At 41.3% G+C, this 20,745-nt stretch overlaps 1 protein-coding gene across 1 annotated transcript in view; it reads right to left on the minus strand.

Moving 5' to 3' along the window:
• Positions 1 to 20,745, minus strand: part of LOC143805518 (uncharacterized) — a 55,472-nt gene that overhangs the window by 27,003 nt on the left and 7,724 nt on the right. The window contains exons 2-3 of the mRNA XM_077284982.1: positions 18,585 to 19,300; positions 608 to 3,072 (exon numbers count right to left, since the gene is read on the minus strand). Of these exons, the coding sequence (XP_077141097.1) occupies positions 608 to 3,072; positions 18,585 to 19,056 (2,937 nt within the window). The 5' untranslated portion in view covers positions 19,057 to 19,300. The remainder of the gene's footprint in view (positions 1 to 607; positions 3,073 to 18,584; positions 19,301 to 20,745) is intronic.

Here is a 20,745-nt window from a genome sequence, read left to right on the forward strand (position 1 = left end):
GGCCCTGGCTACCCTTAATCCACCCCTGGATATACATATGCGTCCTCCTTCGGGTTGGGGGGGGTGGTGTATAGAGTTTACAATGGATGTCAGCTGCATTTTTTGAGACAGTACTTGCTAGCGCCAGTTACTGAAGTTTCACCATTTTAGATGCTGCTATCAATCATAATTACCCAATTTTTGCACTCCCATGATAACTGACTAGGCTTCATGGGATATTATTAATTTTACAATTCTGTGGTATTGAGTAAACAATACAAAAAAAAAAGTCAATTTCAATTTTCAATTTTCTCTTAAAAGGGCTAACAAAAAAAAAAAAAAATGGTAAAAAATCCTCACTCGCTTTATACAATTTTACTGATATTTGTGGATCATTGGAATAAACTTCCAGCAGATGTGTGGTTGGATAATACACAGTAAGTGAATTTAATAATCACTAGTAGAAACTAACCAAAAATATAAAAATGACAACTCTGGTTTCTATGTATCGGTGATGTGACTTCTATATACAATATTTTATACAGCCACTACTGTAAAGAGACCATGAAACTAGGAATTTCAGATGTTGGGACATAGTTAAAAAAGAAAAAAAATCTAGGATACTAACCTTAAAAAAATCTTTGGAGGTCACTGGTGTCTGCTGCTGCCGTATGATACTTGATGCTCCACCTTTACTTGGCTGGTCATGCAGTATAGTTTTTCTAGGCAAGTTAGAAGGGGCCAGTGGAGGCCTCATGTGGGTTCTACCAAGAGCCCCTGGATCTTTGTGTAATGCTCCTACTGAAGTGATCTGTGGCATTTTGATAACAGATAGTGCTAAGGTACTGCGAGGAGTGGGCTGTGGCATTCTAGATGCCATTACTTTTTGAGTAGCCCTTTTGAGAATTTTTGGGTACTGTACATCCTGAGATGTTCTTCCTTTAATTCTGGCCTCTACCGCTAATGACTGTCTGGAAATTTGAGGTGTTACTGTAATTTGTTCCAAAGTTATATTATTGATCTCATCTGGCTGATTACTAATTATCTTGGGTTTTGAATTCACAGGTAGGCCACATGACTTTTTAATAAAAATAGGATTTCCAAGACTTGGTAGAGGTGTAGACGTAGTGAATTGGATAGGTCTGTTGTAGAAGACATTTTCATCACGAGCAATATTAGTCAGGTCCAGATTATAAGTTAAGTCTGTCAAATTGCACAGACTTCTCCTTGGTGAGGACAGAGCCAAGGCAGTTATTGGCCACATAGGTCTACCTTGTTTGTCAGGTTGATCGATTTGACAGTCCACATTTTTAGACAGATCAAACACTGTACAGTTTGTCGCAATCACTTTGGTAAGATCACCACTGTCAATGCCAGTAATCTCATTGCAAATGGACATTATGGTATGTGTTGCATTCATTTTAGGCTTTTCAATCACATCAATGTCTGGAGGGATATTTGATGCATCTTTATGACTAATCAAGCGTGTCCAGTCTTGGACACCATTTCTTGCGGTTCCCCGATTCACAGATACATCATAGGTAACATTAGGTTCAGCCACTTTGTAACGTGTAAAGGTCTTATAAATGGCGCTATCTGGGGTTATTTCCGGATAAACTGAAACAATGTTCTTGAGGCAGTTGATGACATTTGCATCTGGTTTAATAAGAGTCACGTTTTGCAAGGGGACATCAGCAGCCACCAAATTCCTTTGTGCAGGGTTTTGCGAACGTGCATGGAAAATATTTGTATTCTTATTATCGGGGCCAATCCCTGTGTCCCACATTGTCCCAGTGTCCACCATCACATCTACTTCTGATAGCTTTCCTCCCATTTCTAGTGTTTCAGCGGTTGCACACTCTTCATTAATTGTGCCCTTTACCCGCAGGGTGGCATCAGCAGTAGAGTTTTTACAGCATATGGTCCCAATAGTCTGAGTAGCTTCTACAGCAGGAGAAGCATTAGATATTTCTCCGATATCCTTTGTGTAATTTGCTATAGAATAATTACTTCCTGCACCAGTGGGGTCTTCAGGTACAGGGGCTTTGCTACATGTTACGCTATCCTGAACGGCATTCCTTTCTGACCAATCACCTACTGTTATGACTTGTGTAACATGCGCTATAGATACATCACCCGCAATTATATCTTGGGTTGCATTCACTACCGGCAATGTATTAGGAGCTTCCACATTGTCGTGTATGATGCCTGGTACCCCATTAGACATGCTCACATTTGCACGTGAAGCATCAGCAGGTGACAATGACATCTCCCTTTGCATTTTTATTATATCCTGGGTGGCTTTAGCTTTGTTCACCATCACATGCATTGTACTTATCTCCTGCGTGACATCAGCAATGGGACATCGATTGTGCATGGTTTGGATTTCCCGCTGGGCACCATCAGCAGATGCCTCATTATTGATCTCCTGTGTGGCATTTGCCACTTCATGTGTTTTTACGAAGCCCCGATAAGTGTCCTGTACCATTTTGTCTGGTACAGTCTGTAAAATGACATTAGTTTTCGAATAGTTTATATTCATCTTTTCCAAGTCAAGTTGGCCAACACCCACCGAGTTCTCACTGCAAGTGCTGCCGAGCTGCAAAGTTATTGTGGAGTTAATAGTGGCAGACAGATCTGGAGGCGGCTCTGCTTCAATAGAAGACACATTACTGAACATTATCCTTTCTGTGTTGTGTCTCTTCAGTTGCTTGCAAATTCTATCACACTCTGCTGCAAAAAAACTTCTGAATTCCAGAACCGGAGTTGGACTTTCACAACTATGGAAGTTGCCTTCTTTATGAATCCATGGTTCACTTTTCCGTTCTCTCGGCACACTCTTCTCCCCTTTGGCAAGCAGGCTGCTCTGTGGATGTGCCATCCTACTTTTACGTACAAAGAGGCTGCGTTTTATACGGCCTACTGAAATAAAGTGTGGCCTGCACTTTTCTTGAGTTGAATTCCTGTGCGCACTTTTGTTTCTATTTAATACATAGTTACGTATTTTTACCATACATTGTGCACTGGACTTTCCAAGACCAGGACTCTTGTGTTTAATTAAACTGGAAAGAACTGAAATGTGTTCTGTGTCACCTAAAAGGGGAAAAAAAAAAAAAAAATCAACATAAATTACAGACATATAGGGCCTGATACGTCAAGCAGTTTTCTATGGAGTTATGGCATAAAACAGCTTCAAATAGTTGCAATGATTAGGCAACTCACTTTTGTAATTTTTAGTTCAGTCTCATTATGTTCTGCCCACTTTTTGAAAGGTTGGAGGGGCTTCATAGGTATGCAGCGTTGCTGAGAACATCTGGCAAATTATCTTAATTTACTCTACAAAAGAAGGATGGCTCATCCATATGCAGGTGTTCTTCAATTCATAGTCAAAGATTCATTAGTCAAACTTAAAAATTTAAAAGGGGTTAACCTTTTGAATCTTTACAACGTTTCCTTCCCCTCATTCAAAAGACAAATGTTTACAATTTTTTCATTGACATATTGTAGTGTTGGAGAGCTCGAGTCTGCCACTGTTTTTGTGGTGTTAAATGTGCAGTAAAAATGACCCAGCATCAGAGATCTGTACGATTACAGCAGCATCAAAATTCGGAATGTAACCTCCCCCTCCCAAAAAAAAAAAAAAAAATATTTGCACTACTTTGTAAAAATGTAAAATGTTTTGTTTGAGTAGCACGTTTGAGAACTTTCCTGCCCCCCACCCCACTCATCGATGAACCTGTATGAGGGTGTATATTTTTGAATGCTGAGCTATAGTTTTACTTACTAGAATTTCATACGACAACATTTTGATCACTTGTTATTGCAGTTTTTTTGGGACATGGGAGGATGTGTATGTGGGGACGTGCAGTCACCAATAATCTGCAATTCTAACTTTTTTTCCCCCACTTTTCATATATGGTTTAAATACCGTAATTTCATATTTTGTTTGATCTTAAGACACTAACATATTTTTAGCAACTTTTGAATAAGGAAAGGGGGTTGTTAATTAAACGTGTAAATCCTGTCCTCCTCCCTCCCTTTCAAATGTTTTACTAATAACCAAAAGCAAAAATGAAGTAGCAACACAATCAAAATTATAAAAATACTAGATGGTGGCCCGATTCTAACGCATCGGGTATTCTAGAATATGTATAGTAGTATATAGCACAGCCCACGCAGTATATAGCACAGGCCACGCAGTATATAGCACAGCCCACGCAGTATATAACACAGGCCACGCAGTATATAACACAGGCCACGCAGTATATAGCAATGTGGGCACCATATCCCTGTTAAAAAAAAAAAAAAAGAATTTAAAATAAAAAATTGTTATATACTCACCTTCCGGCAGTCCCCGGATCCATCCCAGACGTTTAGCGATGCTCCTCGCAACGCTCCGGTCCCAAGAATGCATTGCGGCAATAACACGTGATGATGTAGCGGTCTCGCGAGGCCGCTACGTCACCTCCGGTCATTGCCGCAATGCATTCTTGGGACCGGAGCGTCACGAGGAGCGGGAAAGGCGCCAGAAAGTGAGAATATAATGATTTTTTATCTTTTTTATTATTTTTAACATTAGATCTTTTTACTATTGATGCTGCATAGGCAGCATCAATAGAAAAAAGTTGGTCACACAGGGTTAATAGCAGCGTTAACAGACTGCGTTACACCACGGTGTAACAGTCCGTTTAACGGACTGCTAAACCGCTATGGGGCACTGACTGGGGAGTAGGGAGAGGGCACCGACTGGAGGGGAGTAGGGAAGGGCGAATTCGCGGCTGGACTGTACTCATCGCTGATTGGTCGCGACCAATCAGCGACGCGGGATTTCCGTTACAGACAAACGGAAGTACCCCTTAGACATATATATATATATATATATATATATATATATATATTTTATAAATATTACAAAAGTCTTGAGAAAAATATTCTAAAAAAAATATTACATCCTATAAGTAACAATGGCAGGGATACAAATTCCCTGACAATCATGGACAATCACAACAGTAGACAAAAAAAAATGAGATTTATGACCTATACATCCTGATAAGAATACATACTAAAATAGTCATATGTACGAGAATGCTGGTCAGTAAATAACAGGTAAATAATGTGAAACACCAGCATTGATGTCCATACATATAAGATTAACAGGCCCGCAGTGCATGAAACAAATACTCAATTTTTACCCTCAAAAAAGCTGTATGAAAGCTATATATACACTAATGGTTGCATATGTGATCATGCATCATGTAAAAAAATAGATAAATTACCTGCGGCCATATTTAGAGCAGGATGAATGTCTGTGGCTACACCTCGATGCACATTTCACTGCCTCTGCAGTTTCGCTTTACCGCTTCCTGGCGAAACTGCAGAGGCGGTGAAACGCCTGTCGAGGTGTAGCCACAGACCTTCATCCTGCTCTAAATATGGCCGCAGGTAATTTATCTATTTTTCACATGATGCATGATCACATATGCAGCCATTTTTCTCAAGATTTTTGTAATATTTATAATAAAGATTTCTTTATATTTTTATAATTTTGATCGTGTTGCTACTTAATTTTTGCTATTGGTTATGTGATGTGAAGAGGATCATTATTTATCTTAAGAGGATTTGTTTTGGTTTTGTGTCCCACCATTGGACTTGAACCTGCAAATCGCTTGAGTATCTATACTATACCCTGCAGTACCACAGTGGTTGGGTTCAGACCTCCTGTCTTCAACAGTGCCTGCCATTGTAAACAGCGAATATGTTGCAGGACGAACATCAGCAAGTAGGCCATTAACCCCTTAACCCCCAAGGGTGGTTTGCACGTTAATAACCGGGCCAATTTTACAATTCTGACCACTGTCCCTTTATGAGGTTATAACTCTGGAACGCTTCAACGGATCCTGATGATTCTGACACTGTTTTCTCATGACATATTGTACTTCATGATAGTGGTAAAATTTCTTTGATATTACCTGCGTTTATTTGTGAAAAAACCAAAAATTTTGCGAAAATTTAGAAAATTACGTAATTTTCCCCCAAAATTCTTAATAAGTAACATTTCCCACATGTCTACTTTACATCAGCACAATTTTGGAACCAAATTTTTTTTTCCGTTAGGGAGTTATAAGGGTTAAAAGTTAACCAGCAATTTCTCATTTCTACAACACCATTTTTTTTTTATTTTTTTTTTGTAGGGACAACATCACATTTGAAGTCACTTTGAGGGGTCTATGTGATAGAATGGTGTCACACGGGTATTTTCTAAAAACTGCTCATCTCAAGGTGCTCAAAACCACATTCAAGAAGTTCATTAAACCTTCAGGTGTTTCACAGGAATTTTTAGAATGTTAAAAAAAAAAAAAAAAAAAAGAGCATTTAACTTTTTTTTTTTCACAAAGAAATGTAATTCAGCTCCAATTTGTTTTATTTTACCTAGGGTAACAAGAAAAATTGGACCCCAAAAGTTGTTGCGCAATTTGTCCTGAGTACGTTGATACCCCATATGTGGGGGTAAACCACTGTTTGGGCGCATGGCAGAGCTCGGAAGGGAAGGAGCGCCATTTGACTTTTCAATGCAAAATTGACTGTGATGGAGATAGGACGCCATGTTGCGTTTGCCTAAACATTGAAACCCCCCACAACTGACACCATTTTGGAAACTAGACCCCCTAAGGAACTTCTCTAGATGTGTGGTAAGCACTTTAACCCACCAACTGCTTCACAGAAGTTTATATCGCAGAGCCGTAAAAATAAAAAAAATCATTTTTTTCACAAAAATGATCTTTTCGCCCCCAATGTTTTATTTTGGAAAGTAGACCCCCCTAAGGAACTTTTCTAGATGTGTTGTGAGAGCTTTGAACTCACAAGTGTTTCACTACAGTTTATAACAGAGCCGTGAAAATAAAAACTTTTTTTCCACAAAAATTATTTTGTATTTTTCCAATAGTAACAGGAGACACTGGACCCCAAAAGTTGTTGTCCAATTTGTCCTGAGTATGCCGATACTCCATATGTTGGGGTAAACCCCTGTTTGGGTGCACGGGAGAGCTCGGAAGGGAAGGAGCACTGTTTTACTTTTTCAACGCAGAATTGGCTGGAATTGAGATCGGACGCCATGTCGCGTTTGGAGAGCCCCTGATGTGCCTAAACAGTGGAACCCCCCAATTCTAACTGAAACCCTAAGGCTACTTTCACACTAGCGTTTTTTGCAATCCGTCGCAATGCGTCGTTTGGCCGAAAAAACGCATCCTGCAAAAGTGCTTGCAGGATGCGTTTTTTCCCCATAGACTAACATTAAGCGACGTATTGCGACGGATTGACACACGTCGCAACAGTCGTGCGACGGTTGCACCGTGTTGTGGCGGACCGTCGGCACAAAAAACCGCTACATGTAACGTTTTTTGCCGCCGACGGTCCGCTTTTTCCGACCGCGCATGCGCGGCTGGAACTCCGCCCCCACCTCCCTGCACCTCACAATAGGGCAGCGGATGCGCAGGAAAAATGCATCCGCTGCCCCCGTTGTGCGGCGTATACAACGCTAGCGTCGGTAACCTCGGCCCGACGTACTGCGACGGGCCTAGCCCGACGCTAGTGTGAAAGTAGCCTAACCCAAATCCCGACCATAACTCTAACCACACCCCTAACCCTAATCCCAACTGTAAATGTAATCCAAACCCTAACTGAAGCCCCAACCCTAACCCTAACTTTAGCACCGGGCCTCTCTGACCTTTCCTGCACACTGCATGACTTTGCTCTGCTCTCAACAGGGCAGACAAAGTACGCCTACGCCTGCGCCGGAGCCGCAGGGTGTATACAAGAAGATGACGTCATCGTAAGAAGATGGGAGGCCCCGGACCGGATCGCTACGCCCATCGGACCAGAACAGAACCAGGACTGCCCCTGGGTGAGTATAATCTAATCTTTTTTTCCCTCATCTTTCAGGATACATCGGGGGCTTATCTACAGCATTACAGAATGCTGTAGATAAGCCCCTGATGCCGGTGGGCTTAGCTCACCTTCGATTTTGGGGGTGACAGGTTCCCTTTAATGACCGGACCAATTTTTTACAATTCTGACCACTGTTGCTTTATGAGGATATAACTCTGGAACGCTTGCATGGATCCTGGTGATTCTGAGAATGGTTTCTTGTGACATATTGTTCTTTATGTTAGTGGTAAAACTTCTATATAGCTTGTGTTTATTTATGAAAACAATTCCTCCTCCAAGATGGCGCCGCCATCACAGTAGCAGCTCTCAGCTATCTCCAAGCCGCTATTGCACAGGTGGCGCCATCTTGGAGGAGGATTTTTTTTTTTCTTCTCCAGTAAGATAATGCCGTGGCAGCTGTCAGATCACAGCTAGATACCAATAGCTGCTACTGCACAGGTGTGGCGGGCGCCATTTTCAAATTGACTTTGTTTGTACTTCCTCAATAACATCAAGAACAGTTATTACCAGGACACGAAACGTGATTATGCTTTATGCTGCATTGCAGGAGCCACGGCCATCGACTGCCTGCAGAAAGTTTTTCTTTTTAAGTATGTACAGGTATTCATTATATAAACTAGGGGGCTGGTCAGTGAGGGATCAGTGACCTGTCAGCAGTCTGTATTATGAATACCAAAGCAGAGCACCACATGAAGACCCCTCCACAGGCCGCCCCGGGGCATGAGCATGTCATTAAAGGGAATCTGTCACCACTTTTGTGGCATATCATGTAAAAATATCATTCAATTTAGGGTTACCTATGCATTATACCAGTACTTTTGATACCCTTGGACTCCCCACCTTTGATCAATAAATACCGTTTATATTCCTCCTGCGGTGTATGTAAATCTGCTTGGTCCGATGGGCGGGGCTTATTGTCTATCTCTCTCCCCTCCTGTCTAGCTCTACACATTTCTTTACGGTAATTCCTGCTTTCACGTACTGTTACCGCATGTGCGCATTAAGCAGGCCACAGGTTCCAAGCAATATGGGAAATAAAAAGGATCTCTCTGCTGCTAAAAAGCGTTAAATAGTGCAATGCCTTGGACAAGGTATGAAAATATTAGATATTTCATGAAAAATTAAGAGTGATCATCATACTGTGAAGAGATTTGTGACAAACAGAGCACAAACAGTTCATGCAGCTAAAGGCATAATGAGGAAGGTTTCTGCCAAATTCATTGGATTAAGAGAGCAGCTGCCAAAATACCATTACAAAGCAGAAAACAGTTATTTGAAGCTGCTGGTGCCTCTGGAGTCCCTAGGACCTCAAGGTGTAGGATCCATCAAAGTCTTGCTGTGGTGCATAAACCTACTGTTCGGCCACCCCTAAACAGTGTTCACAAGCAGAAACGGTTGCAGTGGGCCCAGACATACATGAAGACTAATTTTCAAACAGTCTTGTTTACTGATTAGTGTCGAGCAACCCTGAATGGTCCAGATGGATGGAGTAGTCGATGGTTGGTGGATGGCCACCATGTCCCAACAAGGCTGCGACGTCAGCAAGGAGGTGGAAGAGTCATGTTTTGGGCCGGAATCATGGGGAAACAGCTGGTAGGGCCCTTTAAGGTTCCTGAAGGTGTGAAAATGACCTCAGCAAAGTATATAGAGTTTCTGACTGACAACTTTCTTCCATGGTATAAAATGCATCTTCATGCATGACAATGCACCATCTCATGCTACAAAGAATACCTCTGAGTCATTGGCTGCTATGGGCATAAAAGAAGATAAACTCATGGTGTTGCCACCATCTACCCCTGACCTCAACCCTATAGAGAACCTTTGGAGTATCATCAAGCAAAAGATCTATGAGGGTGGGAGGCAGTTCACATCAAAACAGCAGCTCTGGGAGGCGATTCTGACTTCTTGCAAAGAAATACAAGCAGAAACTCTCCAAAAACTCACAAGTTCAATGGAAGCAGGAATTGTGAAGGTGATATCATAGAAGTGTTCCTATGTTTACATGTAGCTTGGCCTGTTAGACCTCTTTCACACTTCCATCTTTTTTTTTCCATCACAATCTGTCGTTTTGTGCAAAAAAAGGATCCAGCAAATGTTTCTACTGGATTCATTTTTTTCTCATAGACTTGTATTAGCAACGGATTGTGACAGATGGCCACACATTTCATCCGTCGTGCACTGGATCCGTTGTAAAATTGCAGTCCGTTGGGTGGAGACAACGCACAGAGGAACTTTTTTTCCTGTGCGTCGGGAAAAAATAAAAATAAAAATAAATAAATCGCTCAGCGATGGATTTTGCGCTGTCTGTCGTTGGCTATAATGGAAGCCTATGGGCGCAGGATCCGTCGCTGACTGTGAAAAGCAGGGATCCAGCGACGGATGCAGTCTTTTCAAACGGAGCATGCGCGGAAGAATTTCCAGTCAGGGAATCAATCTCTCTCTCTCTCGACGGATTGTGACTGATTGTAAAAAACGGAAGTGTGAAAGAGGCCTTAGTATGTTTTGGAGTTAAACAGCTTTTTTGGTTCAGTGAATGTGATCTCCTAATGCTGCAAATTCCACAAATGAGCATTTTCAGTTCGTTTATACATAGAAATTCTACTGCGCCTAATAATTTGGAACAGTGCATTTTGAGGTTTTATTCATTTTGGAAATTATACTTATATCATTGGGAGGTTTTTTTCAATAAAATTCGATGTATACTCTAATGGGTGATGACTTATTAGACTGACTTAGTAAATAAAGGAAAACTGACTGAACAGCAATCTAGTCTGAACTGGTGCATAACCAAAAAAGACATATAGCAAATAGATAATGGCTGCACTCAATTTTACTGTGCTAAAGCAAGGAAATGTGCGATACATGAAATGTGAACAGCATAATGGCTTGTGAAATCTATGAAAAAACACGAGATGCTTAGCACAAGATTTGGCCAAAAATTGTGAGCCCATCCACCAAACGTCAAGGTAATCTCAGATCGGATGGGTAACTGACCTGTCTGCCTAGTGTGAACACTTACCTATGGCTAATAACATGGTAAAGCCTGCATTTATAGGAAGGTCAGAACCAACTGTGTTTGCATGTAATTAAAATCACAGCATGGTGAAGGGCGGGGCGTTCAAGTCAGAAAAAAACAGTACATAATAAATAAAGGAAAACTGACTGAACAGCAATCTAGTCTGAACTGGTGCATAACCAAAAAAGACATAGCAAATAGATAAATAGCTGCATTTAATTTTACTGTGCTAAAGCAAGGAAATGTGCGATACATGAAATGTGAACAACATAATGGCTTGTGAAATCTATGAAAAATGTATTAGCCATAGGTAAGTGTTCACACTAGGCAGACAGGTCAGTTACCCATCCGATCTGAGATTACCTTGACGTTTGGTGGATGGGCTCACAATTTTTGGCCAAATCTTGTGCCAAGCATCCCATGTGTTTTTTCATAGATTTCACAAGCCATTATGCTATTCACATTTCATGTATCACACATTTCCTTGCTTTAGCACAGTAAAATTGAGTGCAGCCATTTATCTATTTGTTAGTAGACTGACTAAAATATATATATATATATATATATATATATATATATATATATATATATATATATATATATATATATATATATATATATATATATATATATATATATATATATATATACACATACACATACATATACACACACACACACACTCACCGGCCACTTTATTAGGTACACCATGCTAGTAACGGGTTGGACCCCCTTTTGCCTTCAGAACTGCCTCAATTCTTCGTGGCATAGATTCAACAAGGTGCTGGAAGCATTCCTCAGAGATTTTGGTCCATATTGACATGATGGCATCACACAGTTGCCGCAGATTTGTCGGCTGCACATCCCAAAGATGCTCCATACAAGGCAGGATGGATCCATGCTTTCATGTTGTTTACGCCAAATTCTGACCCTACCATCCGAATGTCGCAGCAGAAATCGAGACTCATCAGACCAAGCAACGTTTTTCCAATCTTCTACTGTCCAATTTCGATGAGCTTGTACAAATTGTAGCCTCAGTTTCCTGTTCTTAGCTGAAAGGAGTGGTACCCGGTGTGGTCTTCTGCTGCTGTAGCCCATCTGCCTCAAAGTTCGACGCACTGTGCGTTCAGAGATGCTCTTAGGCCTACCTTGGTTGTAACGGGTGGCGATTTGAGTCACTGTTGCCTTTCTATCAGCTCGAACCAGTCTGCCCATTCTCCTCTGACCTCTGGCATCAACAAGGTATTTCCGCCCACAGAACTGCCGCTCACTGGATTTTTTTTCTTTTTCGGACCATTCTCTGTAAACCCTAGAGATGGTTGTGCGTGAAAATCCCAGTAGATCAGCAGTTTCTGAAATACTCAGACCAGCCCTTCTGGCACCAACAACCATGCCACGTTCAAAGGCACTCAAATCACCTTTCTTCCCCATACTGATGCTCGGTTTGAACTGCAGGAGATTGTCTTGACCATGTCTACATGCCTAAATGCACTGAGTTGCCGCCATGTGATTGGCTGGTTAGAAATTAAGTGTTAACAAGAAGTTGGACAGGTGTACCTAATAAAGTGGCCGGTGTGTGTGTGTGTGTGTGTGTGTGTGTGTGTGTGTGTGTGTGTGTGTGTGTGTGTGTGTGTGTGTGTGTGTGTGTGTGTGTGTGTGTGTGTGTGTATGTATGTATGTATGTATGTATGTATATATATATATATATACATACACAGTACAGACCAAAAGTTTGGACACACCTTCTCATTTAAAGATTTTTCTGTATTTTCATGACTATGAAAATTGTACATTCACACTGAAGGCCTCAAAACTATGAATTAACATATGTGGAATTATATACTTACAGTGTGAAACAACTGAAAATATGTCGTATATTCTAGGTTCTTCAAAGTAGCCACCTTTTGCTTTGATGACTGCTTTGCACACTCTTGGCATTCTCTTGATGAGCTTCAAGAGGTAGTCACTGGGAATGGTCTTCCAACATTCTTGAAGGAGTTCCCAGAGATGCTTAGCACTTGTTGGCCCTTTTGGCTTCACTCTGCGGTCCAGCTCACCCCAAACCATCTCGATTGGGTTCAGGTCTAGTGACTGTGGAGGCCATGTCATCTGGCATAGCACCCCATCACTCTCCTTCTTGGTCAAATAGCCCTTTCACAGCCTGGAGGTGTGTTTGGGGTCATTGCCCTGTTGAAAAATAAATGATGGTCCAACTAAATGCAAACCGGATGGAATAGCATGCCGCTGCAAGATACTGTAGTAGCCATGCTGGTTCAGTATGCCTTCAATTTTGAATAAATCCCCAACAGTGTCACCAGCAAAGCACCCCCACACCATCACACCTCCTCCTCCATGCTTCACGGTGGGAACCAGGCATGTAGAGTCCATCCGTTCACCTACTCTGCATTACACAAAGACACGGTGGTTGGAACCAAAGATCTCAAATTTGGACTCATCAGACCAAAGCACAGATTTCCACTGGTCTAATGTCCATTCCTTGTGTTCTTTAGCCCAAACAAGTCTCTTCTGCTTGTTGCCTGTCCTTAGCAGTGGTTTCCTAGCAACTATTTTACCATGAAGGCCTGATGCACAAAGTCTCCTCTTAACAGTTGTTGTAGAGATGTGTTTGCTGCTAGAACTCTGTGTGGCATTGACCTGGTCTCTAATCTGAGCTGCTGTTAACCTGCGATTTCTGAGGCTGGTGACTCGGATAAACTTATCCTCAGAAGCAGAGGTGACTCTTGGTCTTCCTTTCCTGGGGCGGTCCTCATGTGAGCCAGTTTCTTTGTAGCGCTTGATGGTTTTTGCCACTGCACTTGGGAACACTTTCAAAGTTTTTCCAATTTTTCGGACTGACTGACCTTCATTTCTTAAAGTAATGATGGCAACTCATTTTTTTTTTTTAACTTAGCTGCTTTTTTCTTGCCATAATACAAATTCTTACAATCTATTCTGTAGGACTATCAGCTGTGTATCCACCAGACTTCTGCACAACACAACTGATCGTCCCAACCCCATTTATAAGGAAGAAATCCCACTTATTAAACTTGACAGGGCACACCTGTGAAGTGAAAACCATTCCCGGTGACTACCTCTTGAAGTGCATTAAGAGAATGCCAAGAGTGTGCAAAGCAGTCATCAAAGCTAAAGGTGGCTGCTTTGAAGAACCTAGAATATAAGACATATTTTCAGTTGTTTCACACTTTTTGTTAAGCATATAATTCCACATGTGTTAATTCATAGTTTTGATGCCTTCAGTGTGAATGTACAATTTTCATAGTTATGAAAATACAGAAAAATGTTTAAATCAGAAGGTGTGTCCAAACTTTTGGTCTGTACTATGTATAGTTCCCATAAATACATTTCTTTATCCAAGTAAAAAAACAAAAAAAACAATAGAAGTACACATATTTAGTATCGCTGCGTCCATAACGACCCGTCCTATAAAACGGTCCCACTAGTTAACCCCTTCAGTGAACACCGTAAAAAAAAAAAAAAAAAAAACAAGGCAAAAAACAAACGCTTTATTATCATACTGCCAAACAAAAAGTGGAATAACATGCGATCAAAAAGAATGATATAAATAACCATGGTACCACTGAAAACGATGTCTTGTCCCGCAAAAAACGAGCCGCCATACAGCATCATCAGCGAAAAAAATTAAAAAAAAGTTATAGTCCTCAGAATAAAGAGATGCAAAAATACAGTACCGTATATACTCGAGTATAAGCCAACCCGAGTATAAGCCAACCACCCTAATTTTGCTACAAAAAACTGGGAAAACTTAATGACTCAAGTATAAGCCTAGGGTGGGAAATGCAGCAGCTACCGGTAAATGTCAAAAGTAAAAATAGATACCAATAAAAGTAAAATTAATTGAGCCATCAGTAGGTTAAGTGTTTCTGAATATCCATATTGAATCAGGAGCCCCCCATATAATGCTCCATGCAGTTTATGATGGCCCCATAAGATGTTCCATATTAGAATGTGCCCCATATAATCCTGCATAAAGGTTAATAAAGGCCCCATAAGATGCTCCATAGACACATTTGCCCAATATAATGCTGCACAAATGCTGATTATGGCCCCATAAGATGCTCTATAAAGATATTTGCTCCATATAGTGCTGCACAAACCTTGATTATGTCCCTATAAGATGCTCCATACAGACACTTGCCCCATATACTGTAGTGCCCTACAAACGTTAATTATGGCCCCATACAGACACTTGCCCCATATAGTGCTGCACAAACGTTATGGCCCCATATAGTGCTGCACAAACGTTATGGCCCCATATAGTGCTGCACAAACGTTATGGCCCCATATAGTGCTGCACAAACGTTATGGCCCCATATAGTGCTGCACAAACGTTATGGCCCCATATAGTGCTGCACAAACGTTATGGCCCCCATATAGTGCTGCACAAACGTTATGGCCCCATAGATGCCCCATACAGATATTTGCCCCATTTGCTGCGATTAAAAAAAAAAAAAAAATCACATACTCACCTCTCCGTCGGTCAGGCCCCCGGCACTTTCAATAGTCACCCGCACCTTGTTCCGGCACCACTCCATGTTCAGCACTGACGTTCAGCAGAGGGCGCACACTAACTACGTCACTGCGCCCTCTGACCTGAGCATCACTGCTGAAGACAGATCGGCTCCCGGAACAAGGAAAGGTGACTATCGCGCAGCGCTGCGCTACCCTCCCCGTATACTCACCTGGTCCTGGCGCTGTGCAGTCCCTGCTTCCCCGACGCCGCAGCTTCTAACTGTACTGAGCGGTCACCGTTACCGCTCAATACAGTAATGAATATGAGGCTCCACCCCTATGGGAGGTGGAGCCGCATATTCATTTACTGTAATGAGCGGGACCATGTGACCGCTCAGTACAGGAAGAAGCTGAAGCTGCTGCTGCCCGCGCCGGGGAAGCCAGGGACCTGCAGGGACCGCGCCTGGACTAGGTAAGTATTTTTAGACAGCCCCTGCTCCCCCTCCCCTGCCGACCTCTGGGTATGACTCAAGTATAATGCGAGAGGGGGACTTTCAGCCCAAAAAAGTGGGCTGAAAATCTCGGCTCATACTCGAGTATATGCGGTAATTATTTTTTTTCTATAAAATAGTTTTTATCCTATAAAAGCGCCAAAACATAAAAAAATTATATAAATGAGGTATCGCTGTAATCGTACTGACCTGAAGAATAAAACTGCTTTATCCATTTTACCAAACGCGGAACAGTATAAACGCCCCCCCCCCCCCCCCAAAAGAAATTCATGAATAGCTGGTTTTTGGTCATTCTGCCTCACAAAAAAATCAGAATAAAAAAGTGATCAAAAATGTCACGTTCCCGAAAATGTTACCAATAAAAACGTCAACTCGTCTCGCAAAAAACAAGACCTCACATGACTCTGTGGACCAAAATATGGAAAAATTATAGCTCTCAAAATGTGGTAACGCAAAAAATATTTTTTGCAATAAAAAGTGTCTTTTAGTGTGTGACGGCTGCCAATCGTAAAAATCCACTAAAAAACGCTATAAATAGTAAATCAAACCCCCCTTCATCACCCCCTTAGTTAGGGAAAAATTAAAAAAAAAATAAAAAAATATTTATTTCCATTTTCCCATAAGCGTTAGTGCTAGGGTTAGAGTTGGGGCTTGGATTACATTTATGGTTGGGATTCAGGTTAGGGGTGTGTCAGGGTTAGGGGCGTGGTTAGGGTTGGGATTAGTGTTAGGGGTGTGTTGGAGTTAGGGGTGTGGTTGGGATTAGGGTTAGGGGTGTGCTTGGGTTAGGGTTTTAGTTAGAATTGGGGGTTTCCACTGTTTAGGCACATCAGGGGCTCTCCAAACGCAACATGGTGTCCCATCTCAATTCCAGTCAATTTTGCATTGAAAGTCAAACGGCGTTCCTTCCCTTCCGAGCTCTGCCATGCATCCAAACAGTGGATTACCCCCACATATGGGGTATCAGCGTACTCAGGACACATTGCACAACAACTTTTGGGGTACAATTTCTTCTCTTAACCTTGGGAAAATAAAAAATTGGGGGCAAAAATATCATTTTTGTGAAAAAATATGATTTTTTATTTTTACGGCTCAGCATTATAAACTTCTGTGAAGCACTTGTTGGGTCAAAGTGCTCACCACACATCTAGATGAGTTCCTTAGGGGGTCTACTTTTCCAAAATGGTGTCACTAATGGGGGGGGGGTTTCAATGTTTAGGCACATCAGGGGCTCTCCAAACGCAACATGGCATCCCATCTCAATTCCAGCCAATTTTGCATTGAAAGTCAAATGGCGCTTCTTCCCTTCTGAGCTCTGCCATGCGCCCAAACAGTGGTTTACCCCCACATATGGGTATCGGCGTACTCAGGACAAATTGTACAACAACTTTTGGGGTCATGTGGGAAATGTTACTTATTAAATATTTTGTGCGACATATCTCTGATTTAAGGGCATAAAAATTCAAATTTGGAAAATTGCGAAATTTTCAAGATATTTGCCAAATTTCCTTTTTTTCTCACAAAGGTAGTATCAAAGAAATGTTACCACTATCTTGAAGTACAATATGTCATGAGAAAACAATGTCAGAATCACCGGGATCCGTTGAAGCGTGCCAGAGTTATAACCTCATAAAGGGACAGTGGTCAGAATTGTAAAAATGGGCCCGGTCATTAACGTGCAAACCACCCTTGGGAGTAAAGGGGTTAATATAGAAAAAACAAAAGGTTTCTAAAGCCAGTGCTGTGGAAGAAATAAGTATAATTACTGAAATTGTGGTAAATAAATGAGCCATTATTCCAAAAATATATTAAAATTACGTGTTTTATTTTAACAGCGATGCATAAATTGGGGAGATGACGGGTCCTCTTTAAAGCAGGGATTATGTCATGAGTGCTTGTTCATACTCTGCTATATCTACACATTTTATAAAAAGCAACTTTCAAGGAATTAAAGGGAACCTGTCATGGGAATCAGACCCAACTATAATATTAGTCATTAATGTTTTTCCTTGAAATGTGGAATTTCTGCATCCTGCTGGGCACAGTATTTTAACCAACTGTTGCTTAAAGCAAATATTGTCTCTGAATTCATTAAAATGCTTAAAAGGGGTTATCCGGTCGAAAATGATAAGTCTGCAGTCGCTCCGTGTGACTGCAAACTTAGGAGTCCGCCCAGCGCACGCACACATTTTAGACCGGAGAACCCCTTTAATACTAATTTCCTGACTTTAGAAAGTCTTGCATCTTTAGAAGTAGATACCGTTTCTGTGCGCTCAAGCTATAAATATTGATTACTCGATGTTGTAGATTACGTCACAATTCATTGTCAAACAAGCGGACAATTTGATTGTAGAACCATTTTTAATTAAAAAAAATAAAAATGCAATTTTCCATCTTTTCAATCTGGCAACAATAGATTATGTGGATATGAAAGTACAACATATGATGCTGTCATGATGAGTTAATCAACTTAATATATTAAAGCTTACATTAACAAATACTTGGTACATTTATATACTCTTCAACACTGAGAAGCTATTAGTTGTAGCGCAGAAACTGGGAGAGAACACAAAATAAAATTACACATATGAACTTGACAATTTTAATACATAAATATGAAGGAAGAAAACCACCATCCTCACCTTTATAATCAATTCGTCTCCTTTTGGCACTACAGGTAATTTCATCCAAAACAGACTTGGGAGTGCAATAGAGCAGGGGAAGCGGCTCTGCCTCAATGGTGGAGATGTCCAATTCTTCAAGTTTCCTTTTGCTTGCGCTCCAACCCTGCGCTGCCTTACTTTTTAGCTGTTGGATTATCTCATTACATTCTAAACTGAAGAAGCTTTTGTAGCCTGATGGATTTTCGTGAAGGTCAAGAACACAAGACCCTCCTTTATGCACACTTTGGACTGGGGTGCTAAAGTACTGTTCACATTCGGAAGGCGGGATGTCAACCTCGGAATGACTGTCATCTTCCTTCAGCCCAGAATCAGCTATTAATGTTTTAGAAGGTTTCAGAACAGTAAAACTTTCTTCTTCCATTGTCTCGGCACAGTCAGGCCTTCCGTACAAATGTATGTTCTCTACTTCGGCTAAATTGTTGTCACTCATTTTTACATAACCATTTATGTCCAGTCCACAATGTGAAACCCCTACTCGTTCCCAGGTCACCAAAGGGTCCTCAGAATTAAAGCAGTATTCAGACGTATATCATTTATTTCCTGCATTCTTTTGCTCGTAACTTTGGAGAATGAAGTATTACATGTTATCCTCCCGGTAGGGGCGGTCAGCAATGGAGTGAAGCTTTATTCTGTCCGTTACTGTAGAGTCCAAGTTCTAAGAAATTCTCAAATACCTGAAAACAAATCCAAAGTTACATGGAGTTTACACTTCATCTCATTCATCCAGAACAATTACAGTAAAGAGCTATACTACCAATATACAGCTCATCACTTACACAGAAAACTAGCTTTTTACATGCTCCATTAAAATATGTAAATTGCAAACTTGAAAATTAAATATTTGTTTAATGATCTATGAAAGTAGTATAAATTAACAAAATAACCCAAAAAAACAATTGCAATGGGCCACATAACTGATTTTTTTTCCCCTTCGCATCATCCCACCACTTCCTGTTCTACATTATTTAATATATTGTTCGGCCCCATGAATAATGAACCTTATCACCGTTTAGGTTAAAGGGAACCTGTCACCCCCAAAATCAAGGGTGAGCTAAGCCCACCAGCGTCAGGGGCTTATCTACAGCATTCTGGAATGTTGTAGATAAGCCCCCGATGTATCCTAAAAGATGAGAAAAAGAGGTTAGATTATACTCACCCAAGGGTGACACCCATCTTCATCAGATGACCTCCTCCTCGTCTTCACGCTGCGGCTCTGGTGCAGGCGTACTTTGTCTGCCCTGTTGAGGGCAGAGCAAAGTACTGCAGTGCGCAGGCGCCTGGCCTCTCTGACCTTTCCCGGTCCCATCGGATCGGACCGCCCGCCCGGGTGAGTATAATCTAACCTCTTTTTCTCATCTTTTAGGCTTAGATCACCGTCGATTTTGGGGGTGACAGGTTCCCTTTAATTTGATATATTAATAGTATAAACTCTTATAGAATCAGCAATACCATACAAATTTATTTTTAGAAAATTTCTTTAATGAGTTGGGAAAAGTAGATGATTTAAACTTTTGTATATGTTTAAGAAAATAAAATTTTTACTTTTTTTCCTTTTCCATTACAACTAGTGATGCGCGAATATACTCGTTACTCGAGACTTCTCGAGCACGCTCGGGTGTCCTCCGAGTATTTTTAGAGCTCAGAGATTTAGTTTTTATTACCGCAGCTGAATAATTTACATCTGTTAGCCGGCATAAGTACATGTGGCGGTTGCCTGGTTGCTAGGGAATCCCCACATGTACTTATGCTGGCTAACAGATGTAAATTATTCAGCTGCGGCACGAAAAACAATCTCCGAGCACTAAAAAATACTCGGAGGACACCAGAGCGTAACGGGTATATTCGCTCATCACTAATAATGACCTATGGGTTGGGCTTCAGGGAAAACCAAGATGGCACTAATCGGGGCCCTTCAGTAGGTCCCCAGCAGTCAAGGAAATCCATTGGCACCCAGTGATCTCATTGCGAGGGAAATAAGTGCAGGTACTTGCTTGCACCGGCCACCGTACCAATTCTGCTGTCAGTAACTGAAAGCAGCATCTAAATTATTAAAGGAACGGTCAGCAAAGAATGAGTGCAAGTACAGGCGCTCAGTGCACCCTTGGGGTGACCATTTTAG

Source organism: Ranitomeya variabilis, chromosome 2 (assembly GCF_051348905.1).
Source record: "Ranitomeya variabilis isolate aRanVar5 chromosome 2, aRanVar5.hap1, whole genome shotgun sequence".
NCBI classification, from domain to species: Eukaryota; Metazoa; Chordata; class Amphibia; order Anura; family Dendrobatidae; genus Ranitomeya; species Ranitomeya variabilis.